Source organism: Falco naumanni, chromosome 7 (assembly GCF_017639655.2).
Source record: "Falco naumanni isolate bFalNau1 chromosome 7, bFalNau1.pat, whole genome shotgun sequence".
Lineage (NCBI taxonomy): Eukaryota > Metazoa > Chordata > Aves > Falconiformes > Falconidae > Falco > Falco naumanni.
Window position 1 is genome coordinate 1056575 of NC_054060.1, and position 27650 is coordinate 1084224.

At 52.2% G+C, this 27650-nt stretch overlaps 2 protein-coding genes across 9 annotated transcripts in view; one reads left to right on the forward strand and one right to left on the reverse strand.

Moving 5' to 3' along the window:
- Positions 1–2101: 2101 nt before the first annotated feature.
- HEXA (hexosaminidase subunit alpha) lies at positions 2102–13550 on the reverse strand. The gene is made up of 14 exons (XM_040601707.1): positions 13294–13550; positions 9710–9808; positions 9272–9337; positions 9064–9110; positions 8609–8719; positions 7693–7794; positions 7462–7594; positions 6240–6420; positions 5843–5929; positions 5416–5488; positions 4773–4953; positions 4343–4433; positions 3814–3918; positions 2102–3315 (listed from the first exon to the last, which is right to left on the reverse strand). Exons 1-14 carry the CDS (start codon positions 13526–13528, stop codon positions 3252–3254), a joined length of 1575 nt encoding a protein of 524 aa, XP_040457641.1. The 5' UTR covers positions 13529–13550; the 3' UTR covers positions 2102–3251.
- An 8753-nt stretch (positions 13551–22303) lies between these two features.
- Positions 22304–27650, forward strand: part of ARIH1 (ariadne RBR E3 ubiquitin protein ligase 1) — a 62004-nt gene continuing 56657 nt past the window's right edge. For 2 of the 8 annotated variants that reach the window (XM_040601127.1, XM_040601128.1), the window contains exon 1: positions 22310–22765. In XM_040601127.1, the coding sequence (XP_040457061.1) occupies positions 22397–22765 (369 nt within the window). In that variant the 5' untranslated portion in view covers positions 22310–22396. Of the gene's footprint in view, positions 22766–27650 lie in introns of all 8 variants that reach the window. The other 6 variants (XM_040601136.1, XM_040601135.1, XM_040601131.1 and 3 more) reach the window with 6 other exon arrangements.

A 27650-nucleotide genomic window follows, 5' to 3' on the forward strand; every position in this document is an offset into this window, starting at 1 on the left:
ATGTGTGTGCAAGCTTGTGCAAGTTATGCTAACACGTGCATGTTTGTGCAAGGGTGAACAAGCGTGCACACAAGCATGCATGTTCAGGTGCGTGCAAATGTTTGCATGTGCGTGCAAGTGTGAGTGTGTGCAAGCGTGTGCATGTGCTACAAGTGTATGCATATGGTTGCAAGACTGCACACGTGCGCAAGTACATGCAAGAGTGTGCACAAGCACATGCAGCTTCATGCCTGTGTTGCAAGCCTGTGCAATGGCATGTAAGCATGCGTGTTCATGCATGCATTTACATGTGTGTGCAGGCATGTGCATGAGTGCATGTGTTTGCAAGCATGCATATGCACATGTGTACAAGCATGTGCACAGGTGCACATGTTTGCAAGCACCCATGCGCATGCAAGCAAGTGCACACAGCTGCAGGTATGTGCCTGCAAGCATGTGCAAACCTATGCAAGTGTGTCCCAATAAAACCCACTGGACAGGGACGGTGCCCAGGGTGGGCACCCATGGGTGGGTTTTGGAGGCGCGGAGCATAATCCTGCCGAAATCCGGGGGTTTGGTGGCTGTTCTTCGCCGCCGCTTGGGTTTATTTTTAAACCCGTTGGCCCCGAGTGATTCACACGCTGCCTGTTCTCTGCTCCCCGGCAAGTTCCACACGACCAAAATAGATGTTCTGGAAGGAACGGGCCACACGGCGAGGCCGCGGCAGGGGAAAGCGGGGTGCTCCCTCCCCGCCAACGGGGATCCCAGCCTCTGTGAGGGTGACAGCGTCACCAAGCTGCCCCCGAGGCGGTGGTTTTGGGGAGATGCTGGTGCAGAGCCCCTGGAAGCAGAGCCCTGAGGCGATATAACCCGGACTGTAAATAGCAGACTTCGGTGGAAGGTGCCGGGCTAGGGTAGGGTCCCCCCCCCGCCACCCTGCTGGCATTGGAGCATCTCAGGGCCTGCAGGCTCCTGCACCCAGCTGTTGGCACAAGGGAGCCCAGCAAGCCAGGGGACAGGCAGGGCGAGGACAGGGAGCTGCCATGTGACAGGGAAGAGGCCCTCCGCATGCACAGAGCAGTGCCCTGGGAGCTGAGCACCCCACCGGGAGCAGAGCACCCTCCCCAGCGCCAAGCTCCCCCTTGCCCCAGCCTCACCGGCAGCTGCTCCCTGCAGCAACAAAAGCACCCAGCAAAGGTACTAATTTATGCTGCACTAGGGAGAAGAAAAGGGAAAAAAACAACTTTAAAAAATAGGAGGTGTTAATAACCCCCTTCCTCTGTGCCTGCCACCCCATCTGAGCCCTAAGCACTGCATCTGATCAGCAAATTATGGTATCCCGGCTGTCCTTGCCCTGGCACAGCTGCGGGAAGGGCACAGCAGTGGCAGCCACGCAGAGGTGGAGCAAGTGGCTGGGTGTAGAGCACCGGAGGCCAGCAGCCTGGCCCCCAAGGTAAAGCTTCTGCCCCACAAGTACCTGAGGCACGTGCGCTGTAGAGCACCACTTCCCAAAGCCAGCCCTAACTGGTGTCACAGGGACACCGCGGGGTATCAGCAGGGGCTTGGGTCGGAGCATGACATGTCCTCACAGGGGTGAGAAGCTTCTGATCAGCGTTTGCTGGTGCCAGGTCTAGCGGGGAGGAAGGAGCATTAATTACACCAGGCTTTCAGAGCTCTTTAGGATTTGACAGCCTCTGACACCCCGGCAGAAGGAAGCACCATTTAGGTCTTTTGGGTTACTCAGTTTAAGACACTGGCCAGGACTGACTGGCAGGCGGCCGGGCACCCCCGGCTCCCTCCGCTCAGCCCTAACTCCAGGACCAGGACAGCATTCATAACCAAAGCAACAGAGAAAAGGGGCACACATTTCCCACACAGACTTGGAAGAATCAGAGTAGCATCTTCCCCCAGGAAACAGGGCACAGGAAGGCAGCCCTTCCCCTCCCATCCTGAGTAGGGGGAAAAAATATCCCTCTTTGCCCCAAATCTGGCTAAAATTCCCTGCTCCAGGGTGGTTGGGGTCCAGCATCTTGCTCCCCCACCCTTTAAGATACCACTTCAGAGGAGCAGTGTTTGGGTATCCTTTCACAGTAAAGAAATGCAAGACTTGACAATTTCTGAGTATTTTAAATTCAAAGTTAATTTGGTATTTTTGAATTAAAGCTCAATAGTAAAAGGTTTCCAGTCATAACAGCAGGTCTCACATTTAAGACCAAGACACTGCACAACAGTCCCTTCAGCCAGGGTTTCTCCCTGACAGATGCCCCACTTTGAGCTGAACACCGTGGCAGCCCCATCAAAGAAGACAAACCATGACTGTCCCAGCCCGCGGGACAGCAGCACTGCCAGTCTTTTCTCCAAGGAAAATACCACCCAAACCAAACTCTTCTGGATGTAGAAGACCTGGAGCTGAGCTCCCCACCTCAAGGACACAGAGCAGGAGCAGGACAGGTTGGCTGGCCAAATTCTGAGCAGAGGCGGCGGCTGATTGAAGAGCTCAGCAGTGACTCCGTAATATCCATGCGCCACTCAGCAGGTTTGCAAGGTCTCCTTGGAGAGGCTTCAGCGTGTCGTCTTTTCAGGAGAAGGCAGCGGAGATGGCAGCAGCAGACAGGGTTTGGGGCAGCAGAGATGGTGGCTTGCAAGCAGACCTCCAGTCTGGACACAGGCAGAGAGAGGAGAGAGACAAGGACAGGAAGCAACACCACAGCATTGACCACTGCTACACAGGCCGCAGAAGGAAAAAAAAAGGTGGGGTGTCACCTGTTCTGGCACAAGCAGTGTCTTGTCCCCCCACCAGTGCAGACAGTGGGAGGTCAAGGTGAAAAAAACTGGGGGACCCCACACCTTCTCATCACCTACTCTCTGCAGGGATGGAGTCTGTGACAGTAGCAGAGACTAAACACAGTTCATCCAGCTAGTCAGGCACCCAGCAAGCTCTGGAGCCACCAGGATGATGCTCCTCACTGGCACCTCTGGAGCAAGCCCTACCCATCTCCTGCTAACAATAACCCTCGCACAGTCTCCCAAGTCTCAGCTGAGCATGAAAATGCACCTTTTTCCTCTTTGAGGTAATTTATTTATAGATTTAAAGAAATAAAAATAGAAAAAGAGGTGAAGAGTGCACACAAAGAAAAAAAGGTTCATTGCAACAAAGCAAGAGCAGAAGCCGGAGGGGGGAAGGGGGCCCTCTGCCAAGCCAGAAGCTTTTGAGAGAGAGGGGGATCACTCCTCCTGTGTGCACAATGACAGAGGGCAGCAGGACTCTCCCTTCAAAACCCAGGAAATTCATTTTCACAGTATCCAACGTAGAGAGGTTGTGCCTGGACACCACGCCTGGGAAAAGAGCAGAGAGATGGCATTACGCAGGGGGCACAAGCAGAGCCCATGGCCCAGGTTGGAGTCGTTAGAGGAGTGCAGGGTGGCCATCGGTGCCCCACTTCAGATGTGACAGAGGGAGCGGCTTTCATCCTGCGCTTATAGACTTGGTTGTTTGCTCATATGTGGGAGCACAGGGTAAGAGCAGGTTTCCTGGGAAAACCGGTGCTGCAGGAGAGGTGGCAATAACTGACGGGTCCCCCTTCCTCAGCACGAAGTCCTTTTTGACAGAGCCACCAGCCCACGCCGGCAGCAGGGGCTCTCTTCCAGCACTGCACAAAGCTCTGCCCACGCACAGGCAGGAGGAAAGCTTGGGACTTTAAAGAACAAGGGTCATTTTGCACCAGGGAAAGCCCACTTCAGCCTCACTGCCCTCCCAAAGACTGAACCCCAGAGAGGGTGGCATTTGGCACTGTCCCCACAAGCCAGCACCCAGCTGCAAGGAGGGACGGTTACCCGAGAAGCTTGCAGCGGAAGTCGGCCAGCCGCACGTAGGCATCCTGCAGGTCTCTGACAGTCGCGTTACTCCACAGTCTCTCAGCTACGGCCCCAGCTCTTGGCCTTGAGGAACGGGGGACAGAAGCAGTGGGGTCAGGGAGGAGTCAAAACCTTCTCACACAAAGCCCTGAGCTCCCACCTTGCTGATCAACATCCCTCAGCACACAGAAGCGCATGGCTTCCGTGTATCAAAAGATCCGCTCCTAGACACATGTGGATCAGGAGTGGACCAGGGTGACAGGACAGTGACCAGCATTAAGACACATACTGGTTGCAGCATCAAGTTGTACAGGAGCACGTTACAGTCTTACAAACGCTCATTCAAGCCTCAGTGAAGCTGTTACTAGCATGGAGACACGGCCAGGGGACAGGGACAAGCACCATGCGCAGACCAAACCCACAGCATTTGGCACACGCTGCTCAGTGGCAAAGGGGCCCGAGCCCTGCACCAGGTGACTCCAGCTAACTTCCCCATGGCTTCTCTTACCAGAGCCTGGGGGCCAGGTTGGTGACATCCACATATTCACCCCACATGCATGCCTCTCCGCCGATCACCCGATCCTTCTGCTCAGGGCTACCTGCCAGAGGACACAGCATTCAGGCGATGAGGTGTTGTAAGACAGCAGGGTGACTTATTGCCCTGCCCAGAGAGATGCCTGTAACAGCAGTGAGCAGCTCAGCTACAGAGGATATAACCTGCCCGTCTGGAAGGCCCCGCTTCAAACCCTGGGCTAGGGGAGAGCAGAGTTGTCTTCTGCTGGCAGCAAGAGAACAGGACATAGCACAAACACCGAGGACACAGTTACTCAAGCACCTTCACACCAGCAGTGAGAACAGATTAGTAGGACAGCCAGCCCTGGTGCTACCTCCAAGTGGCAAGTGAGCTGCCATACGGGAAGGAGACACAAGGAACACACCTCCAAATTTCAAGGGCTCCACCTGGTAGGCTGCCATCCAGTCCTGCCCATAAGAGATGCGGTTGAGATACCATGGTGCAGAGAGCAGAGCCCGGTAGCCAGCCTTGGTGACATTTGCCATCTCCTCCATGTATGGTTTGGGGTTCTCCTTCCACACATGGATGATGGTGTCTGGCCTCACCTGAAGACCACATGTGAACACCATGCACAGGATCAGTGCAGCAACAAGAGTACCACCTCCCCCCTGCAAGCACCTGCCCTGACCCATCCACTGTTCCCAACAAAGGGAAACTGAGGCAGACTTTGGCTTAACTTTTGAGCCACTTCCCATCTGGTTTGCAGAAGCAACAGAGGAAGGGACAAGTCCATTTGCAGAGTATCCCAGGCAGGGCTAAAACCTGCCTCTTGCAGGTGTACATACAAGGACCTGGAGGGCAGAGACCATTGACCACAGTCCGACAAAACCACCAGGAGGGCAGCTCACTGGCAGCACCATTTCAAGATCAAACCCAGTCCCGTATCAGCATACACCCTACCAGCCCCAGCACAGCACCCCCAGAGCACATCAGTGTGGCTGGCTGGGATGCTGGCACTGTTTACTCCAGCACAGGCAACTGCATTAGGGAAAGCAGGCAGCTCTCACCTTCACTCCGTTGTCAAACACCTCCTGCCACACAATATAGCCTTTGCCGAGGGAAGAGATGATGTCCAGAAGCCTGGAGTGGAAGTAGTACTGAGTTTTGGGTTATCCTGACTACACTCCCTCTCTTTGCTGGCTGCAGCCAAAACAGCAGTACCAATATTCCCAACACCCACAGCAGGATGTGAAGGTACTTCTGAAGGCGAAGGGAGAAAACACGGCCCTTTATGGGGCTTGCTTCTCCTCAGCCTTGGGCTTTTTTGTGGTCAATCTCCCCATACAACACAGCTAGGCTACTCCCTTTGGGGTCAGGGGGACATGCCCAAATAGGCATGCTCCTATAAAGGAGGTCTGGTGTCCCCAGGACAGCAAAAGACATTTGTGTTGGTCACATACTGCAGCTGCAGGTCCAGGATACAACAGTCCTTACCTCTGGATGTAGAACGACTCTAATTTTTTGTAATCTTCACCAAAGCCCATCTTCCTCATGAAGGCACGAATTTTTGGATTTGATTTCCTGTGTGCCACAGAGAAGAGAATAAGAGCACTGCAGCCCGACCTCTGGAATAAGGCCAAGACATGGCCAAGTCCTTCCTCACATTGGTCCAAGGCTAGCCCAGGCATTCCAAGAGCTGTGACTGGACCGGCACAGCAGCTTCCCACAACCACCATCACCACAAGCACAGAAACCCCGGGCACTGACACACAGAGCCTGGGGGAGCAGGACACCAAAGACCTGCAGATGATCATGACTAAAAAGCAATGGGCTGAGACTCCAGTCCCAGATACTTCTCCCCAGTTCCTATCCAGACTGATCTCAGACTCACCAGCATGTGAAGTCCACCTCATCGCCACCAAGGTGAAGAAAGAAGTCTGGGAACACAGTGCTGACCTCTTTAAACAAACTGGTCACAAACTGGTAGGTGCTGTTAAGGATGGGGTTGATGGGCCCATAGGTCCCAGAAGGATCCTTGTCCAAATAGCAGGGAGTCAGGAGGCCTGGAGCACCTGGGTCGTAACAAACACAGGACAGCTACGAAGGGGCTGAGCATGGCCATATCACCCTGTATAACCCCCTGGACCCTCCTCAGCATGGCCCAGGGCCTGCCAGGGGACAGAAGACACATGGCACACAAGGCATAAACAGCAGCAGAAAAATTATCTCTGGCTTAGCAAGCCTGACCTGCTGGGGAGGGATCAGTGTTCTGCATTCATCCTGTGCTCCCCCCATGCACATCCACTGCTGCCCCAACATGCACTACCAGGTGAGATCATCAGAGCTTGAACCTTTTAGGCAGGACACCCCTTTTACCCCCCGGAGGACAGTACACAGAGACACCAAATCCCAGAAGAACACTACGGTTTCCACCCTTCCCCTTGGTATCTCTCATCATGGGCCTCACTGCTTTTTTTGGCAGATTCCTACAGGAAACCACACAGAGCTGCGGGGAAGGGTAATGCTGACACAGTCCCCAGCATGCTCTCCCAGCTCCATGCACCTGCTGCAGATGGGGAAGCAGGGGCAGTCACAGTTTTGGCTCTAGCCACACACACAGGGTACACTCCAGTGCAGGCCACGGCATCTGGAGGCAGGGGAAGGAGAGAGAAAGACAAGGCAATGTCTTCCTGGAACTTCTTGCACTTCCAGACATGGAAGAGGAAGTACTTGCAGTCCTTGGAGCAGAGAGCAGCGTAACTTGGGCACAGCTGTGCAGAGCGAGGAAGCTTGGTCAGCTCTACCCCCAGTTAAACCCAAGATCCTTGCAATACCCATGATGTTGGTTTTGGCAAAGCAGATGTTCCCCCAAAACAAATCACCCAGCTTGGACCCAAGAAGAGATGGAAATGTTTTCCCTTTGGATTTTGTTCCAGAAGTTGGATGACTGGGTCCTGCTTCCTCCAGATGATGGTTTGCTCCTCTGCAAAGCCAGCCCATGGGGCACAGATGCTCACACCTGGTTTTTGGAATCCAGGTTACAGATCCCCTTCGTCCCCCCAGTACAGCTACAACTCTCCCGGCAGCAGCAGCAGGCAGGGTCTGCTCCTCACCTGGACCCCAGGAGAGGGTGTGCCCAGGAGTGTCAAACTCTGCGATGACTCTGATGCCACGCATCCGGGCGTACTCGATCACTGTCTGCACATCACTGGCTGTGTACACGTGGGTCATGGCATTGAAGGCTCCCTGGGGAAACACAAGAAATCTCAGTGCCTCGCTCAGGTGTTGAAGGAGGGATCTGCTTGCCCTGGGCTGGGTGCTACATGGTGATCAGGGTGGGTTACCTGCTTGCTGAGCTCTGGGAAGGTCATACTCTCATAGGGGAATGACGGGTCGTCCACAATGTGCCAGTGAAACACGTTGAACTTGTTGTACGCCATGACATCCTGGGAAGGAACAGGAACAAAGATGAACATGCCCGTCCCTTCTGAAAGGTCACCCAGCTTGCCACAGAAAGGAGAGAAGGTCTCTGTTCTCTAAAAGGACTAGGCAGAGTCCCTAAATGCTCCCCAGGATTCAAGAGACACCTCTCTTCAAACATTCCAGCACCACAGCAAGCTGCAAAGGGACAACAGTACTTCTGCTCACAATAAAATCCTTCTTCTCCCTATAACAGAGCCAATGGTGGGGACCTGGAAGTCTAATTCTGCCTAGGATGAACACAGAAACACCAGCAACCTTTGTCTAATGTGGCTGGGAAAAAGTCAGTGTTTTTCCTTGCCTCAGAAACATGCCAGCCTCGGGAAGTAATCTGGATTGCAGGAATCCAAGCTACCTCAGGGTTTTCTTCCTTATCCTGTTTACAAAGGGAGCTGAGAAATCACCTAAACAAGGCAGCTGCAACTTACACTGAGTGCAAACACAGCCATGTGCACTGGGAAGGACCTACAGCACAGAAGCATTTTTCCATGATGCACATCTGTAAATTAAGAATTGAGGTTATGCTGTCATCCCACCCCAGCCTGCTGCTTCATCTAGGGACAAGCATGCTGGTTTTATTCAAAAAGCCTAGATTTAACAAGCTCTTCCTCAATGAAATGTAGATGCAGTGGCCTATGCATCAGACAGCTCCTAGGATCTGTGGAAAGGAGCAACACAAAAAACCCAAAAAGCCCTCCAGGCTACTCAAGGAGCCCTCAGCTGTCTCAGAGGAAGGGACATCCAACTACACCACTTAGTCTCCCAGCACAGGCCCCCTACCAGAGTTTCCAGGATGGCTCTCAGGGGTAGGTAGTGACGAGAGGTGTCCAGCAACAGTCCCCGGTGACGGAAGCGGGGAAAGTCCACAATTTCTGTTTTGTTGATGTAGTACTGCATGTAGAGAACAGGAGGAGGAAGTAAGGAGGGCTTCGGACAACACAGCCATTAGCAGGAGACAAACGGCATCACCTTTGTCTGCAGGGCTGGCGGAACAAGGAGGGGTACCCCCACTGCCCAGAGCACAAGCTAGCCAGAAACTGCTGCAATGCTTTACCTGCTCAGAAGGCAGGGATCTGGCTGGATTCGTGAATTTCTACTTGGCCCTTGGCAAGGCTGTGCTGCGCTGCAGGTACCCCCCTCATCCTGAGCATCCCCGGCAATCCTCAGCCTGTCCCCATGGAGACAGGAGCATTATGGAGAGCTGACTGCCCCCAGGAGATGAGGCCAGGACTCACCGTGCCATTCTCATCTCTCCCAACAAGCTGGCTGAACGTTTCCAGGCCTGCAAGAAAACCACACACAGTCACTTTCTCAGCACAGATTCCCTCAAAGGAACAGAGCTCAATTAACAAATAAGTCTATAGAAAGAGAGAGGCGCAGAGAGACATCCCTATAGGCTTGAGGCAGGGAGAGCAGGAATGCCCCACAGAAAGCCCACCTCACCTCTGAGAGCTCCCCAGACAGCATCCGCAGAAAGCAGCAAGGACCCTTCTGAGACAGACAGCTTATCTGAAACACAGCATCAGAGGGGCCAGCACTGGCATTAAGTTCCACACTCCATCACACTCTGCTATGGGCCATGATAGCCCCAGCTATGGGGCTGCAGCAGCACCAGGCTGAGGCTTTGATATAGGACTGCACCCTGGGATCCCAGAGAACCAACTTTTGGGTTTCTTTCTGTTTTAAACCTCTTCCACTGCTCTATCAGCATTCTCAGGTAAGTCACTCCCTTCCTGCCCCAGCTTCTCAGTAATAGCGAGAATTTCTGCTTTCCTAAAATTGGGGGTATGTGATGCACAATGCTATTTCCAAGTGACAGGCACAGAAACAGCTGCACTCCCACTCCAGTCACTGCCCCCTGCTCCCAACCTCAATACTCACAGCTCTCCTTGGAGTCCAGGCTGGGAAACCCATTGCAGCCCGGTGTGGCAACAAAGACAAGAAGCTGAGTACACGGTATCCCCCAGGGCAGCTCCTTCTCTGCAAAGGACACAGACCACGGACATCAACGCCATCCTGGCTCTTTCCGCTGATTCCAGTCCACTGCCATCCTCCCAACCCAGCTGGCAATGGAGGTGCAGGGGTATGCGGACTCTTTAAAAACACGTGGCAGAAATGGGCACCCCCTCCCTCACCCCTGAGCTGGCACAGGGGTGTTCAGCAGGGGCTTCTTTAAACACAGGCAACCAGAAGCACATGAGCTGATCCCAACCTTCAGCACAGAGGTCTACCAGGGAAGGCTTCGCAGTGAAAGCTTAAAGGAGCATACAAAAGAGGAGAGACATCAGAGTATGGTCCAGCAGCAGCCCCCAAGGCTTCCTGGACACCAGCCCCTGCTCTAAGCAACAGACAGGACTACTCAAATATTCTCTGGGGTAGGGTGAAAAGCTTCATGTTTCCAAACTCTCCCAGCACCAGGGAAAAAGCATGAACCCAAGAGCTCTGCTACTCTACCCATACTTCTTAGAAAGAGCAAAGAAACCCTGTAAAAAAAGGTGGAGAATAAATCCAAGCATACTACAGAGCTAGGCTGAGTTGAGGCCACCAAAAGGTCTTCCCAGCACTGAAAGGCTCCTGACCAACTTCACCTTCTGCAGAGCAGGTCCCCAACACAATGGCTGGGAAAATAAAGCCAGTCATGTGCAGACCCCATGCAGGAGCTCTGGCCAGGCCTCCCTATATGAAGGAGCACTTCCAAGGACGCAGAGGCCTGAGCTCTCATTGGAGTCATTCAACTCCAAAGAGAGGTGTCGAGCCTTTGCTGAGATGCATGGGTTTATTCACATCAGTCTCTGGCCAGGAGGAGCATGGGTTAGTGGCGTGGGACCCTGCTAATCACAGCCAAGGTCCATGCCTACACCCCCACCAGTATTCCCAAGAACAGCCAGTGCTTAATCTGGGCACCAGAAGATAAAAAGTTTGACTTTAAGTGAGCCCGGTCAGAAGCCGGGCACCAAGCAGACCATGGCACTGCTAGTGTTTGAGTGAAGTGCAGAGAGCCCACACTCCAAAGCTCAAAGGAGCCAGAGCCCCCAGATTTCTCCATGAAGGAATGGCGTGTTCTGTGGAGAGAAGAGAAACGGCTTGAAGATAGCCCTCTGTTTTGAGCTTTCCTCTCAGTTACAGACGAGCTGGTAGCCAAGGCAACCTCGCAGATGTGCGAGCTGGCACGCCAGCACAGCAAGACCTGCTCCCTCTGCTTGGCAAGACAGCAGCTCACCAGGGCAGCCACTCTCAAGCCTGAAGACACGGAAAATATTCTGTTGAGAAGCCTTGACAGAACTGGTCCCACTACCATGCACCACATTTAAACCCACACAGGGAAACATCGCCAAACCCAAACATGTCCTCTTTGGCCAAGAAGCAGGCAGGCACCACCACTATCACACCTAGAAGGCAATGCAGATGGGCCCAGCAGGGATCAGTGACCCATCAACCGCAAAGGCTGAAGCTCATGGTTCCAGAGAGCACTGTGAAGGCACGTGTCAAGTTAATTACGGTCATGGACCCGAAGGTAAGGATGTTAACACAATGATAGCAGCAGCTTAGCAGCAGTAGGACATCAGGGATGGAATATCATGGCTTGAGTTCCACACAGGGTCCCAGACTCTTTTCACAGGTGCCCAGCTTAAGGACAAGAGACAAGGGGAAAGCAGCAAGGGAAATCCCTATTAGAGATAAGGAAAAAAGTCCTTCACCTTAAGGGTGGTCAAACACTTCAGCAAGGGCTCAGTTCTCTATCCCTGGCAATACCACAATTTCAGCTGGACACAGCCCTGAGAAGCTTGACCCAGCTGCAAAGTTGGCTCCAGCTCCAGGTTTGACCCCATTTTGATCAGGGGCTTGACCAAACACCCCCATGTATCCCTCCCAACTTAAGTCTGCTTTCACACTTGAAGTCCAGGATGAATGCAGTTTGGACATAATCTTGTTTACTTGTTAAAGTGACAGAGCAGCTTTCTGAAACAGACAGAAAATGGTTTCTGCTATTTATTTTCTCTATTAATAGAAACTGTTTCCTTCCATCCAGGGTTTCCATTGCCTGTTCTTACTAATCACCCATGTGAAAATAAAAAAAGGCAGGCAAAGAGGGGAAAAAAAGCCTTAAAATTAATCATGCAGTTTGAGCGTCATAAAGCAGGTGTATGGAAAGCAAGGAGTATGAGTTCAAACTTGTGATCATACAAAGTTGTTCCAAGTGATTTGATGGTCAAATTTCCCATCTGAGAACATGAAAATGTGAATAATTATACCAGCTGTTTCAACTTCAGTTCCTAGCAGCAAGAGAAACAAGAGGAGTCTTCTCATCTCCCAAATCAAGATTTATTTATATTGCTACTTGTAAGAGTTGGAGAAATAAAACAAGCCAAACTGTTCTCAGCATTTCAAACTTGCCTTTCTCAAAGCACAATGTGCTCAAGATGAAACAGAGTGGCTTCCAACGCCGCCACCCTTCCCTGCTTTGATCAGCGGCGACTGAGTTCACACTGACATTTAAAACACTCAGAAGCAGAGTTACTAGCTCTTTTTGATGAATGAAGCATTTCACATTCCCCAGATATAGCGCTTCAGGCTGCCGCAGACCCACGCAGGCACTGAGCATCCATGCGTGCTGGCTCCCCAGCCTGTGCCTGCCCCTGCGAACGCAGCCAGGGAATCTCCTGCATTTCATCCCAAACATGCAAAGGGTGCCATCATGAAGAAGTCTGAGCACAAGAAACATTTACAACCTGGCCCAAATCATGCCCAGGCTCTCAAGGCTTTTGCCTTTCCTCTTCTTACCCAACAATTTCAGGACGAATCCAAGAGCTACCGCCTCTCCGCCAGAAAAGCCATGCTCCCCTGGACACTTAGCAGCTCAGCTTTGGCAGAGACGCCATGGCACAAATGCGTACTCGGAAGAAACATGTATGAAGCAACAAGAGTCTCAAGGTAAAGCTTCACACTGGACACCAAGACCTGCTAGAAAGGGGAAGAGCCAAGACTTGTGAAAAACGGTGAAGCCGGAGCGATTGCAACGCCGGCCGCAGCTCTCCCTGCAGTGGCAAGACAAGTAGTAAAAGGAAGCACTGGGGAGCTGAAATGCGGGCTGGAAGAGATAAAAAATGAGACAGAAAGCACAAACTCTTGACAGCAAGAGCCCAGCTCCTTGAAAGAAAGGCAAGACAAGTAGCGCTCACTGTGCGAGCCAGGGCTGGATTTTATTTTCCCCCGCGTGTGGCAGGGCACGGCCCCAGGGCCACCGCGCCGCCCCGGCTGGCGGCCCCCCGCGCCCCAGGCCGCAGCGCCCCCCGCGAAGGCTGCTGGCCCCGCAGGCCGCGCTCGGCCCCACAACAAACGAGGCTGGCTCTGGGGCTGGGCTGTCACAGAAAGGCCGCGGCCCAGCGGCTCCACCGCCCCGGCAGCGCCCCCGCGCGGGGAGACCGCGGAGCCCCCCGCCCCGGCAGCCCCCGCCCCCGCCTCACCGGTCGGGCGGGCGGCGGCGAAGAGCAGCGCCCAGTACCGCTGGAAGGCCGCCTCCAGCACGGCGCAGCCCGGCCCCACGGCGGAGCCGGCGGCGTAGGCGAAGCGGAAGCGGCGGGGAGGCAGCAGGCAGCGGCCGCCACCCGCCGGGGTCCGCTGGGCCTGGGGTTGCGGCCACACGGCGGCCGCCGGCTCCAGCAGCAGCAGGAGCAGCGGCAGCGCCCGCCCCGCCGCCATGTCGCGCCCCGCAGCTGGAGGGAGGGGGCGGCGCCGCCCGCCGCGGGAGGGACGCCCGCGAAATGGCAGCTCGGCCCCGCGGGGCCGGGCCGGGCCAGGGCCGGGCTGCCGGGACCGCCTCCCCCGGGGCTGCCCGCCTCCCCCGGGGCTGCCCGCCGGCCGCTCCGGTCGAGCCACAAACGCCCTTGCACCCCCTCACACGGCGGCGTCCCCCAGCCCCCGCCCGCACCCCCAAGCCGCTGGGTGTGCCTTTACTTAGGCAAGTGCCTCTTCGTTTTTACATAAATCCACTAAACCCTCGGATTGCCCGTGGGGGGTCATATCTTCCTCAGCCATCAAAATGTAAGAGTCCCTCCGCCATGCCACCAGCCCCCCGAGGATGCCCTGGGGAGTCCCAGCAGCCTGGCGTGGCCTTTGAGGAGCAGATTAACAGTTTAAAACCCCGTTTTCACCTGCACCCCTCTCCAGCCATGTGACTGAATGTCCACACGCTTTGGGTCCACCTTGGGTTTCGGCATCTTTTGTCAATAGCATGCATTTTTATGAATAATGCTGTATGTAGATCAGCTGTTGCACAGGTTTCCAGGGATATTTTATGGGTGGCAGGTGCAATATTGGTTGGGTTGTACAAAAAAGGCCTTTATCCCTCGGTGGAGCCTCACAGTGTTGCAGAGATGCTTTCCAGGTAGGGTTTGGCTTTTACAAGAAAACCCTCAACTTCAGATAAACTCTTTATTTTGCCTCTTTCTTCCCAGCTCTGCATTCCTCAGCAATCTCAAAGTCAAATAAGGACCCTTAAGCCCAGGTTTTAAGCATCTAGTTGCCAGCACAATGCTACCAGCTCCTACACAGGAACTAACTCCAGTAAATTATTAAAAAAAGTTGTCCCAGCCCTCCCGAGCAAGCAGTGAAGCTGCCAGAAACCTCCAAGCTATCAGGAGCTCTGGGAGACAAGCCACAGGCACAGGGAATGAGCAGGAAATTAAACAAATGCTCTGGGAGAAAGCACGATGAGGGAGATGCCCCATCACACTAGCACAAAATGAAAAACCACTTTGCGTGAGCAGGACACAAATGTGAATAGGTCTGGTGTGGAATTTAAGGGATTGTCCCTCATGTGAGCAGCACAGAGAGAACCAGGGTCAACAGGAAAAAAGCATTTGCAGAAAAGCCCTCAAGGAGCTTGCTGTCAAAGGTTACAAAAGCACCAGTGCAAAGCTGGGGAACTGATGGTGAAAAAACAAGACCCAGGAGGACACAAGGGCATTTCAGTGGGACTGGAGAGGGGTGGAGGGAGGTGCTCACCAGGGCTGAAGGAATCTGTGAGGTACCAGTGAAGATTTTGGGATGTCATGGAAGTGGAGAAATTGTGGGGATGCTAGGCAGAAGGAGAGTATCACAGTTAGGCTTGGGTCTAAATGGGATTGTAGGAATTTCATGAGATTGGTGAAAATTCATGGGGGAACTCAAGTGGGGAAAGGCAGGGAAAGGATTAAGAGTTACCTATAGATAAGGGAGCTGGGCTCCATCAGGAACAGGGTCAAAGAGAGCCAGATGGTGTTGCTATGAGCTTAACACCTACCCAGCACTGCATTCTTCTTCCATAACCCTGTAGGACAGCAAAAGCCACCGATCTGCCTAAGGGAAAATGAGCCAGAAACCAAGGATGGGCCCAACATGGGTCAGGCAACAGCCTTACTGCCTGGGTGCAGCCCTACAGCCAAGTGAGCAGGGCCTGGTGACAGCAGTAATACAGCCCATCAACAGCCCAGGTACCACCCAGCAAAAGCAAAGCATCAAGGTAACTCCAAGATCAGTCTGGGGAAGTCTAGGAACAGAGCCCAGGAAAAAAAAAAAAAAAAAAAGTTGCCTAAACCTCAGCTTAAATGAAGCTCCTGGAGCAATGGGTGGAATTCCTAAGTGAGGCTGATTGGGGCAATTATAGCCTGTTAGTGCCCTCAGGCTCCTGACAATCCTCACCCGTCCGTTGTTTTTCCTATGCAAAAGTAGCAGGACCCCAAATCAGTACAATGACACCTACTAGGCTGCTTCCTCATGATTCTTCTAATTCCAGTACCATTGCTCCAGGATGTTGATCTGTCTCTGTCCACGTCACACAGCATGAAGAGATACAGAGGAGAACACCTATATTCCAGCCTGCATCAGACCTCTGGGAAAATGGCCTCTGTTGTTCTTTGTGTTCAAGTTTTCTTTCATTTGTTTCAAGGCTGCTGCCAGTCTACACAAAGCCTCTGCAATCTTGAGTGGGGTTTGTTGCCTTTCTCTGTACAAACCTCTGAAGCACCGGCTGTTGCCACCACTTTTCCGACAGCACTGATTGATTCCAGTATCTTTGGACTTTTCCTCAAGTAGTTTTTCTATATTAAAATTGTAGGGGAAGGAGGAAAAAAAAAAAAAGTTTGTTGCTGTGTTGCATCAGGCGATGTCAGCTGTGCTTCTCAGCGTGTGAGACTGAAATGTGAAAGTGCCCTGGCCTGAAGCAAATCCTTATTTCAGTCTGGGGAGGGTGGTGTGTTTGCTGTGCTTATGTAAAGCATTGTGATCATAGCTTTCAGTCGAAATATTCAAGCCTTTCTATGGATTCTGTTGTTGCTATTTTAGGGGACCTGATGTCTCCGGCGGATGACTCAGAGAAGTTCATCTGTAGCTGGCCAGCATTAATCTAGACTAACAGTCTGATTCAGGAATGCATCTTTATGTAAGAAAATTGCTTAAGCATGTGTTTAACTCTGGAGCTTGGCTAAAAGAAACTGGTTTACATGCTGTCCTGCAGCAGGCATGGAGCAGCAATAGCCAGAAGTTGCTTTTTCAGTAGGTCTTCAATAGACCAGCCTGCAATCTCAGAGCACATCTCCAGGGTGATATATCCACCTGGGAGGGTTGGCCTCTTTAGGCTAGCTTAGCAAGGAACAAGCAGGAGTAAATACGGAGTCACAAGGTTCAGAGCTTACCTGTCCTCCCTTGCTGCACCGCTGCTTGCCCTAATGTGTCACCAGCACCACAGCAGGGACGTACCAGCTCAGAGGTACTTTAATTTCAGTGCATGGGGCTAAGCAAAGGGCTGAGAACGTCATGCTGCTGCAGCCAGGTAAGACCTGTTGTGAAGGTGCCTGCAAACTCCTCATCTCTTTGACTGCAAAAGCTGGAAGCTGAGTTGCTGGGGGACTCTGCAGAAAACTGTGCTGCACCAGGACTCTGCTGGATTACCTGCTTACTACCAATAAGGAATTTGGTAGAAAATCCAAATTTCTTTTTCCAACATAAATTGTTACAAAATCAGGCTGGTGTCACACTTGGGTCTTTCTGGTTTGTTCACCTTCAGGGCACGAAGGTGGCTTTTGGCCTGTCAGTGCAGTTCCTTCTTCCACAGTATTTTTTTAAGGTATAAACCCATTTATTATGCTGCCTAATTCCATGTAACTTTGACTGCTTCTGCATTTAATCAGGAGGGTGTTTCACATACAGATTCCTCCGCTGGTGAGAAGCATAGAGCTGGTGAAAGGAGAATGGGGGAAGCCTTTCATGAAAACCTTCACAGAGCTTGAGTTTTCTGTTTGCTTGGCTCTTTGAGCCAAACACTGTCTAAATACACTTGCTCTTGAAGGAAGCCAGGTCCCAGGCCAAGGGACCTGCTGGTGGTGTGACTGGAAGAGGGCTTTGGAAAACACAGGTTGTCTTCTGGAAATGCCTGCAACTGCCTGTAGACCTCTGACTTGATTTTTGACATCTCAGAGGCTTTCTGGGCAAACTTACTCTCTCCATTTGCTTGTTTACCTCCCCTTTTTTACTTGGTAAAATAACTGCAGTATTTGGACTGCAACCACGAGAGTTGCAGCCATGCAGTGTTGAAGTGACCCTACTTGGTAGTGGTGGTCCAGGGGAGTAAGTGTTGGCATGTGCTGGGTCTTTGCAGGTGTGGACCCTTCTGTTGCACATCTCTGTATTTCGGGGATGATGCTGTTCGGTGTGGTGTCGGGCAGGTGCACGCAGGGAGCAAGCCATCTACATGAGTTGATGCTGCTGTATCTGCTGTTCCAGCTCATAGCTGCTCTATGTGGATGGAGCATATGCACCATTGGAGGTTGGGTGGCAAGGACATATTTCCGCCTTTAGAGTGATACTGCTTTTGTCAGAGTAACTCCCCTGAAGTTTGCTGTGGGCGTGGGCACTCCAAGCAGCAGCAGCAGGCCACCAACCTTGCTGTGCTGTGACCTGAGTTGGGGCTTTCTACCAAAACCAAACTGAATGTTGCAGGAGGACAGGTGAGTTTCTCAGCCTCTCCCCCCTCTGCCAGAGAATACCTGTCCCCAAGGGGGTGATGGCAGAGAGGCAGCATCCCTCTGAGCCTAAATGTTGTGGACTGTGAGCTGGAGGCCGAGGTACTTGCACCCATTTCATCAAGCAGAAGGGTGCTTGCATTTAAACACCCAGCAGGAGCCAGGAGGGATGATTGGTGGAGCTTTGGCACGTGCACAAAGAAGATCCTAAAAAAGAGATGACCCTAAATTCACACCCAGGGTATTTTCACCAGCCAGATCCTTCTCTAACAGCTCAGCCCATGAGGAACATCCATGCTTTTGGGGGCTGAAGCAGACTGCTTTCAGAGCCACAAGCATGTATCCTGGTGCTTTTCAAAGCACAGGATGACTCGTTTTCATATCTCTACATTTCCACCTTGACCACTGTTTATCACGCTAGATGCTGCCATCAAACAGCTTAGCAGATGCACGTGGAAAATGAATTTCTCAGCACAGATGGAGCTGAACAGAAGGGACCTCTTCAGATGGGAGAGCACATGTAAAGAGAGTGAGGCCTGGGAGATTTGGAGCTAGCAGGCATGAACGGGTCTCAGCGAGGAGAAATATTTCAACAATTATGAACTTGGAGGCGGAGTTTAAGGCAAAAAGCTTGAGGTGAGATGTGTTAATCAGTCTGAAGGATTTGAATTCCTAACTTGAGCTCAGCCTGGTGGTATTTGCACTATTGGTATTATTTGCAGAGCCTTTTTTCCTCTGGATTATCTCCAGCTTGCACAGCTTTGGGGTGGCTGAACAAACGGTGATCCGAGGGGCATCTCAGCCCACGGTCGTGGTTGAGGTTGTTAATGGGTGTGCAGCCACCCACAATCAAGCCCAAGGCATTGAGAAATCTGGATTTCCTTTCCTCCAACGTGGGAACTCTGTGTGTCTCCAGTGATGGAGGAGAAAGGCTTTTTCCGAAGTTCCTGCCTGGCTCAAGGAACAGTGGGAGCAAGAGAGAGGCTGGGTGAGATGGGAGGTTCACCCTGAATCTGTGGGTGAACCTCCCAGGGCAGGAGACTAGGGCGGTTGTGATGTGGGACACCAGCACTTTCACAGAATTTTGGTGTTGCAAAATGGGGTTTGTCACAGAGAGATGCTGTGAGTTCTTGCGGAGGCTGAGTATTTGTGGCTGCTGTCCCTGGCTGCTCTCAGTCACGGCTGTGGAGCTGAGCTGGAATCAGACAGAGCCCGTGGAGGTGCAGTGACAAACTCCTTGTGCACAGAGGCCCTGCTCCCGTAAATCCTGTAAGCATGTGCTTAATTTCATGGAGCAAGGTGATTGCAGTGTAATATTTTATTCTTGTCAGCTTCAGCATTAAACAGTTACTAGAACCACTTGGGTAATTAAGCTCTTGCAAGAATAAAATGAAAAAGCACCAGGTGCCTACGGAGATCTAAATAATTTTTCAGAGTGGGTAGAAGTACAGTCCTCAGCTTTCCTCAGTAGCTGGAAAATCCCCAGAGGCAGCACAGATCCCCTTGAGATGAACCAAAGGCAGCAGCCCTGCTTTTCTCGGGTACCTTTTGCCAACCATCTACCAGGAGCCGGTCAGTGCCCAAGACTCCATATGTGGCCATTGGATCAGAAACTTTGTAATGAAAGGAAGACTTGCAAACGGCAGAGCTAAAATTTCATACCAAAGAGTATTTTTGAGAAATATGCGTGTTTTAAGTGAGGAGTAACTGGCAGCAAAGTGCAGATCCCAGGCTCGCTGCAAGAAAAGATAAGGCCGGGACTGCAGGAGGGGAACTGTTTTCCCACGCCTGTGGGATGGCATAGGGAAGATCCCATCACTGTTTGCAAATGTTTATTACTGGGATTATAAAGAAAAAGGGCAACAGGCGGGTGCCCAAGGCGGTTTAAACATGTTTGGCAATGGCCGCGCTCTGTGCTGCTGAAGCAGGGCTCTTCCCAGCGGCGCTGCCTTGCGGCTGGGTCCCCGCGGCTCGTCCGGCGGGGCTCCGCGCCCAGGCTCCGGGCCGGGAGCTCTGCAGCCCCGGCAGAGGCCAGGAGGGGGCGGCGGGGTGCCGGGGGCGGCCGGTCCCTGCCCGTGGCACGGCACCGCCGCGGCCAGCTCGGGGCCGGCGGGGAAAGGGGCTGGCCAAGCACCCTGGTGACCCGTCCCGGGGGAGCCCGCCTCGGCACAGGGCTGGACCCGCTTTTGTGTCCAAGGACAGGCTGTGGGAAGCTGCAAAGCTCCGATAAGGCAAAGCCCCGCTGTGGTCAATGCCTTTCTTGGCTCCTTGGGGTGCCAATGTGCTGCCCCGCGTCTGCTCACGCCTGCTCACGTGTTGGCGAGGGGCTGGGCACGTCACCAGCAGGGCAGGACAGGGCTAGCACAGCGGCCCGGGGGGTGACAGAGTTCCCCTTGGGGATGAAGTGTAGGATGAGGGCCTGGGGTGACCAACTGAGCTTCCCCGAGGCTTGACGTGTGAGGCAGGGCCAGCCTAGCAAAGGTCCAGCTGGTAAGACCGGAGCTGAACAAAGCTGAGGCTATTTATATTTATGTAGGGCAGGATGAGTAATGCCCGGGTCTTTGCTATTCCAAATAAGTAGGGTAATTAGGGAACAGGCTTTATTTACTAGGTAGCTTGGCACGAGGCAACTTGCGTGCCTGGTCCACACCCCTCTGCGCTGCTCCTGACCCAGGCAGCGCAGAGCCTGGGGACCACAGGCTTTCCCGGGCTGAGTGGTGGGGACAGTTCGACCCAAGAACAGTTTGGGGAGGCCAGTGCACAGTCACAACTGTAGCGAGCTGGCTGGAAGTGGCTGTTGTGCTATGAAACACCCTGAGCTGATTTTTGGAGCTGCTTGTGTGCCTGAAGATGCAGACTGGTACCCAGTGAAGTTTCTAGTCATCTACCGAGGACATTAGACAATCTGCCTGGATCCCCATGTGCACCTGTCTGTCTCACCCTGAGCTTAAACCCCTGTAGATTTGGCCATCATTACTCTTGCTGTGCCCCAGAAGAAAATAAACATCCTTTTGGAGGTGGCTTCTAATTTTCTGCCTGTTTCTCAAGGTATTTGTATTGAAACAGGAGCAGGAAGCAGGATCCTGCTGTGCCAGGTGCTGCACAAACACAGAACACCACAATGACTCCTGCCGCAAAGAGCTGACTAAACTTGTCACACCCACACGGCATACTGCTAGGCTGAGTGTCCCCTGCCCTCCAAGCATGTGGCCATATTCATCTGGACAGAGTAGATGGCACCACTTCACCGCGGGGAAGAAATGATTCCCCAGGGCATGAGGAAGTGGAGGATTAGTGCCCCTGGAGGAGGTGGCCCCGGAGCCCTCCTGGGGCACCCCCAGTGAATGGCAGCAGAGGGGTCGGTAGCAGCTGGCTGTTCTCTCAGCCAGGCTGCAGCCTTGTTTCCAAGTCAACCAGAGTCTCTCGCACTCCCCAAATGGCTGCAAACAATAAGCCTGGGTCGCCTTCCCTGTACCAGGCTGAGCACGGCTGATGCTGGAAGCAGAGCTGCTCTGGCTGTGCCGCTGCAATGGCAGGGAAGGCTGAGGCAAAGAGTGCTCGACCCCTGCAGCACCCTGATGTCCGCCCTGCCCTTTGCTGGTGGCCCGGTGTCCAAGCAAGATGCCCCAGCACTGTCCCTATGTCCCTGAGCTGTCCAGGGCGCTCGCTGATGCCAGGCTCAGCCCCAGTTGTCTGTAGGAGGGAAAAAGGTCTGTCCCTGGTTCAGTAATGAAGACCCTTGTGCAAAATGCCAAATTAATGGAGAAGAAAGGGACTGAAACCTGGCACCACTGTGAAAAACTGGGTATTATCATCACTGCTGAGCAGAAGGCCAGGCTGGAGTTCAGAGATGCACCCAGTGCAGTCAGGGTCCCTTCTAGGGATGGCAGGCACATGTTTATCCCATGGTTTCACATGAACTCCTGCCTGGAGGGTCTCAGTGCAATTCTATTCTCATTTTGAGGCAGAACAACCTATTTTCCCTCACATTTCCCTCAAAAGCTGCTCCCCGCAGGTATGACGCCGCTCTATGCAATGGTGGCACTGAGGGCCTACCCTCCGTGTTCGGCTGACAGGGCGCCTCAGGAGGGCTCCGCGCCCTCACCTCCACCACCGGCCCCCGCCACCTCGCGGCGCCCAGACGCGGGTCGGTAGCGGGGGAAGCCGGTAAACCGCCGCCCCGCTCCCCGCGCCGCACTCAGCATGGCGCCGTACTCAAGATGGCCCCGCGCCGCACTCAAGATGGCGCCGGCGGGGAGGGCGGGGCGAGGCGAGGTGCGCGCAGGGGGTGTGTGGCGCGCACCCAAGATGGCCGCCGGCGTGCCGAAGGGGAGATGGCGGTGCTGCGCAGGCGCGGCGCGAGTGCGTCACGCGGCGCGGCGTGACGTGCCGTGCGTTGCGCGGCGCGCGGTGACGGAGCGGGTCGGCCGCGTCCCTTTGTTGGCGGCGGCTGAGGCGCGGCGGGGCCGGGGCCAGCGCCGGAGGCAGGGGGGCGGCGGCGGGCACCACCAGGCCGGCGGGGTGGGGGGGGGGCGCGCGGGAGCCGCCGCCGTTTCTTCAGCGCCTCACCATGGACTCGGACGAGGGTTACAACTACGAGTTCGACGAGGACGAGGAGTGCAGTGAGGACAGCGGCGCGGAGGAGGACGAGGAGGATGATGATGAGGACGAGCCCGACGATAACCTGGACCTGGGCGAGGTGGAGCTGGTGGAGCCCGGGCTGCGCGTCGGCGGAGAGCGCGACGGGTTGTTAGGCAGTGAGACGGGAGGGCTGGGCCCTGGCGGCGGCGGCGGCGGCGGCGGCCTGGGCGGCGGGCCGGGCCCCGGCGGCGGCGGCGGCCCTGAGCAGGAGGAGGATTATCGCTATGAGGTGCTGACCGCCGAGCAGATCCTGCAGCACATGGTGGAGTGCATCCGCGAGGTCAACGAGGTCATCCAGGTGCGACCCCCGGGAGAGGAGCCGGGAGCGGGGCCGGGGGGGAGACTACCGGGAGCGGGGGGAGGCGGGCCGGGCCGCACCGCCCCGCCAACGGGCCTCGCCCGAGGCGCGCCGGGCCCGGCCCCCTCGCGGCCCTCATCCCTCGCAGTCTGCGCGGGAGCTCCTCGGCCCCCTCCCCTGGAGAGGGGAGCTCCTCGGTACCCCCTGGGGGAGGGCTCCTCGGCACCCCCTTCCCCCGGGGGGGCCCGCCGGGGCAGGCCAGGAGCTTGCTTCCTGCCGTGGAAGCGTCGGGAAGGAGGCCCTTGGCTTTAAAAGGGCTCCTCTTTCTTTGTCTGGCTTCCAGCCGGTGGGCTGTGATCTGTGTTTTTGCCTTTCTCTGTCTTCATGCTGGTTGGGGGGCGGTTTAGCCCCAGCGGTTCCTCCGATAAGCCGGTGGGTCGATGGCAAGCTCTGGAATTTGAGGAGAGGCAGCCAGGCACAGCTCTGGTTTTGTTGCCCTCTCTCTTCCCTTCCCCCCTTGCCACATACAAACGCGCTCCAGCTCATGGGGTTGAACTTTACGTTTATTTCCAGCATAGACCCGGAGTGATACGAGTAACCACTTCAAAATGATAACTTTTTTACCCCCAGTTTCTAAGCATGCTGCCTTAAAATTGAAACGGAGTTAAAAAATAACACTTACTGTCTCCTGGTGAAAATGTCTAAGTCGTATCTGTTGGCTCTTCAGCTTTTGGAAAAATATTAAAACCACTGAAGCTATCTGGCATCCCTTTCCAAATGTTTATGGCAAGGTTTTGCTCCAGCTCACCATAAAGTTTCTGATGCCGTTCACTTTTTCAGCAGGTGACCAGAGTGCGTGGGTTTTCTTTTGTTCCCGTTTACTTGGTTATTCAGGGTTAGAGCTAGTTAAATAGAAAAGGCTTCTCCTTTTCCAGTAGGCAAACAGGAATAGTGTGAGAAAGTGAAATCTATGGATATTAAATATTGAAGGATACAGTGCCTAGAAAGAAGCTGTTTTGCTAGTTGTGTGTATTTCCAGTGTTGGTAAATCCGTTTAAATAAGAGATGCTTCAGTGAATGCTTTTGCCCAGCTATTCTGTGCTCTACAGTGGCTATAATAGCAGCTTAAAAATGTTGCTTTATGTGCTGTAAATCCACCGTAGTTTGTATGGGGCTGGATGCAAACAACTGTAAAAGTATTTGCATGCTAAACTAGTAAATGGCATTTGTTAAGTCAAAGTTTGTAACTTTGATAATAGTACTGTACATGTAAAGCTGAAAAAAAGGAGGCAGTTAAGATCTCATGGTTAAGTATGGGTGTTTCTCTGCTACCAGTTATTGATCCTAATATAGGGAGGGAAACAAATGGCAGGTAGATAACGTGAACAATTGTTAACTTAGAAGTTTTTATTCTGAGACTAAGACTGCAAAAATCATGACCCATACTGATTGTATTGAACAGATTCTACCATTTGCATAAGCCAAGTGGTGGAAGAGTTTCTGCCAGCAAGTAGTGAGTGTTCCTGTTGCATGCATTTTCCAGACCTGACTGGCATGGTGAGCTCACCTAGATGTTCTTTGTCAACCAGTTTCTTAGACGAGGTCCTAGTTTCTGGTCTGCAGGGTCGTGTCATTCCCCTCTGCCCCCTCCATACTTCCCTTGAGCTATACGACTTGTGTGCTTGACCTCTGAGCTGCAGAACTAGTGGAGAGAAGTGAGTATAGGTCAAGAGACCTTCTCCTGTCCCTGTACTCAGGGTGGCAGTGGGAAGCCTGACCCTACGATGGACTTGGCTGTGCTGGGCTCTGCAGAAGCCTTGCAAGTCCCCTACACAGAACCGCTGTGGCTGCTGCTTATGCTTTAGTTATTTGAGTTAGGTTTGCAGTAGTTATTCCTGGTTTAACAGAGAAGAGAAAACCAGTTTGTTTAGAGTGTCCTGGGTAAAATCGGGACCTAAAATCAGCTTAAGCCCTGGAATGTATCAGAAGAGGATAGAAAATCATTCAGTTGCTCTGAATGGCTTTTAAATGCCAGCTTACTGCCATTGGATTTCTAGTCTGTTCAGAGGCAAGTGAACCGAATTCAGTTGATGCTTCAGTATTTGCCTATCCTAGCTTCTGTTGCTGGTGGTGAAAGCTTCCAGGGCTCTGTTTTGTTTATTTCCTTGCTTTTGGCACCCAAGCAGGATTGCTGTTGCTGCTTCTCTGGTTCAGTCAACCTTTTCTGGAGTCACATTGGCTCAGGATCCTGCTGCAGATCCTTGGTTGCAGTGTTGTGATTCACTTGTTCCAGTAGAGTACTGGATGGCTTTGGTCGCTGTATCTACATCAGGGTCTCTGTATCAACTGATGATGGTTGCAGTTACATTTTGTAGTGCTTGAGAGCTTACTTGTTCAAGTGAGTTGCCCCATACCTGAAAAATTCAGCTGTAGGTCTTTGTGCCCTCTAAGAAGTTAAGGTACTGATTTCTTCTGATCAGGAGTAAGGTATAAATGGGGCTTGGTTTTTCAGTTGATCATCTTTGCAGCTGCAGCGAAAGGAAAATGCATCAGGTGGCTGTGAAGGATCTGCAAGGGGGTATCTGAGCCGTGGCAAGTATAACTCTGTATTAAATGGCCATTGTCCCTATTAAAACACTGCATTTTAATAGTTTATTACCTGATAGTACTACTAGTAGAAGGGACTAAATTAAATTTATTCTCCTGTCCATTTAGCCACTTCCAAATACAAGCTGTAGAATAAAACCATGAACTTCTCAGGACAGGGATTTGATCTGATGAAGACTTTGCAGAAGTAGTGGCTAACTTGTGGTAAACCTGCTGGGTAAGGAGCTTGTAATTCACACTGTAGTGTGTAATGGGCTCCTGAAGACCGCTGCTCGGTGCAAGTTGTTGCCTTTTTTGTCGCCTGGCCTTCTAAGACCACTGAACTTGCAGTGAACTAGGTGGATTTCAGAATGACTTGAATATGCGGAATATTTTGTTCTTTCTTGTCTGAGCATATGTGGGATTTCAGGTGTTTAATGATGATTTTTGCACAGTATCTGCATTTATGCTTATAATCTCATTTGAATCTGTCTCGCACAACAAGAATTCCCTTTCCTCTCTGAACGCAAAAAGTTGGGGTGTGCATAAACCCCTTAACCTCATGCTGTCAATTGGCTGAGACTTTAAAATCTCACCTCAAATCAGAGTATCACTTCCATTATCTACCACGATGATTATGTGGAGTAGGGAGTAATTTGACAAGTTATTTTGAATTTTAGTTGTCAAAGTAAACAGGTGGTTTTCCAGCCAGTGGCAGAATAAGTTAGTGAACAACTGTAAAAACCTAGATGGAGAGGCTGTGTTGAACAAAAGGCTTTCACCTTTCAAAGGCCTTTTCACACAGTTGAATGTCTTCCCCATATTCTTCCTCTGAACTTTTGTCCACATAATTTCTGCCACTGTTAATGTCTTTTTTTATATCGGATTGCTATTTCCATCTTTGCTTTAGATTTTCTGAAAATAAACTTGAAAAATGTTTAGAATAGCATGTTTATTTCTGCTCTGAATAGAGCACATGATGATCTGTCTCTCAGTAGTCTTGCTTGGGCCACTGTTCTTGCCTTGTGTAATCTTGTGTGATTTCAGTATTTCTGAGTTGTATTTGTTTCCCATTTGGTCACCTTTTTCTGGAGCATTCCAGTGACAGCATTGTGATGTCACTGACAATATTCATTCTTTCTGGACTTTGTAATGAGGTGTTGAAAATACTGGGATGAAGCTCTGAGGTTGCTGAAGTTTAAAACAAAGTGCAGAAAAGGGAGCTGAGCCTCTTCACCCCCCCCCCATCCCATGGCAGGGTGCAGGCTCTTGGAAGTGGCTGGGTGTTGTGCCATGTGAACATGGTGAGCTTCAAACCTCAGCTTTTTCTGGAAGACGGCGGCAGCACTGGATTCAGCAAAAGTTAATTAGCTCAAAAATGCTTTTTACTGTAGGCTTTCATGTAAGGTTCTTCAGAGCAGAACAGGTGATGTGTAACATCAGAGTGTTTGTAACAAATACTGGTTTCTTATTTACATGATGAAGCTGGATGAGTTCTTTGGAAGTAAGGTCAGGTCCTTACTGGGTAAAAGCTTTGCCATTAAAATAAGCCAGGCCATTCTGAAGTTACAAAGCCATGTTTGTTAGATTTGTTGAGGAACAGCTTTTTTTGGATGCTGGTAGAGTTGAGGCAGTGCAGATACCCCCAGAATGCTGCAGCCCTGTTGTTAAATAGAGCTCTGTTATGGCAAGCGCAAACCCATTGTTACTTGGCAAAAGGGGTCTTATTAAACAGTGGCTTTACTTGCTGGGACAAAACATACTGATTTCCAGCCATAACTTAGGGAATTATCCTGATGCTGGTGTAATTCAGTGTTATGGGCAGTATGTTCCAAATGTATTGTCCAAAATAGGAATGACTTGCCAGTGAGCAACAGGAACTGGTGCTGTCATACAGGGTCGTGCTTAAACCTGTATTTAATGTTATAGATGACATCTTGAAAACTTGGAGTACTTCAAGCTGCTTGACAAGCATTAGGTAGGAGTCTGTGGGTGGAAGCACTTCAGGCTGATGCTTCTTGCATTTGGGTCTGCTTGCTCTTCTAGTGCAAGGTGAATTTGCAAGCTTCTGACTTATTGTGTGGTTAGTTATTTGTTAATAAAATTCTTGTTGGGGCCGTAAATGTTATGATGCTGGAAAGAAATGCTTTGTGAAACTCGTGTTTCTGTCATGTGACATTTATAAGGTGTTTCATTATAGTAGGAATGCATTTAATATTTGCAAGGAATGGAGTAAACTTCATTGTGACAAAGCATTCCTGAAATCTGGTGTAAGTGCTGCAAAGCTTTTGGAAGTGAC

Excerpts from the sequence above, each read along its gene's own strand:
- HEXA (XM_040601707.1), bottom strand. The coding sequence starts at position 13,528 with ATGGCGGCGGGGCGGGCGCTGCCGCTGCTCCTGCTGCTGCTGGAGCCG. Across the intron at positions 6,421-7,461 it reads CACCCTCTCCTGGGGTCCAG|GTGCTCCAGGCCTCCTGACT; the intron begins GTGAGGAGCAGA and ends GTTACGACCCAG. Across the intron at positions 5,489-5,842 it reads GAGTCGTTCTACATCCAGAG|GCTTCTGGACATCATCTCTT; the intron begins GTAAGGACTGTT and ends CTTCCACTCCAG.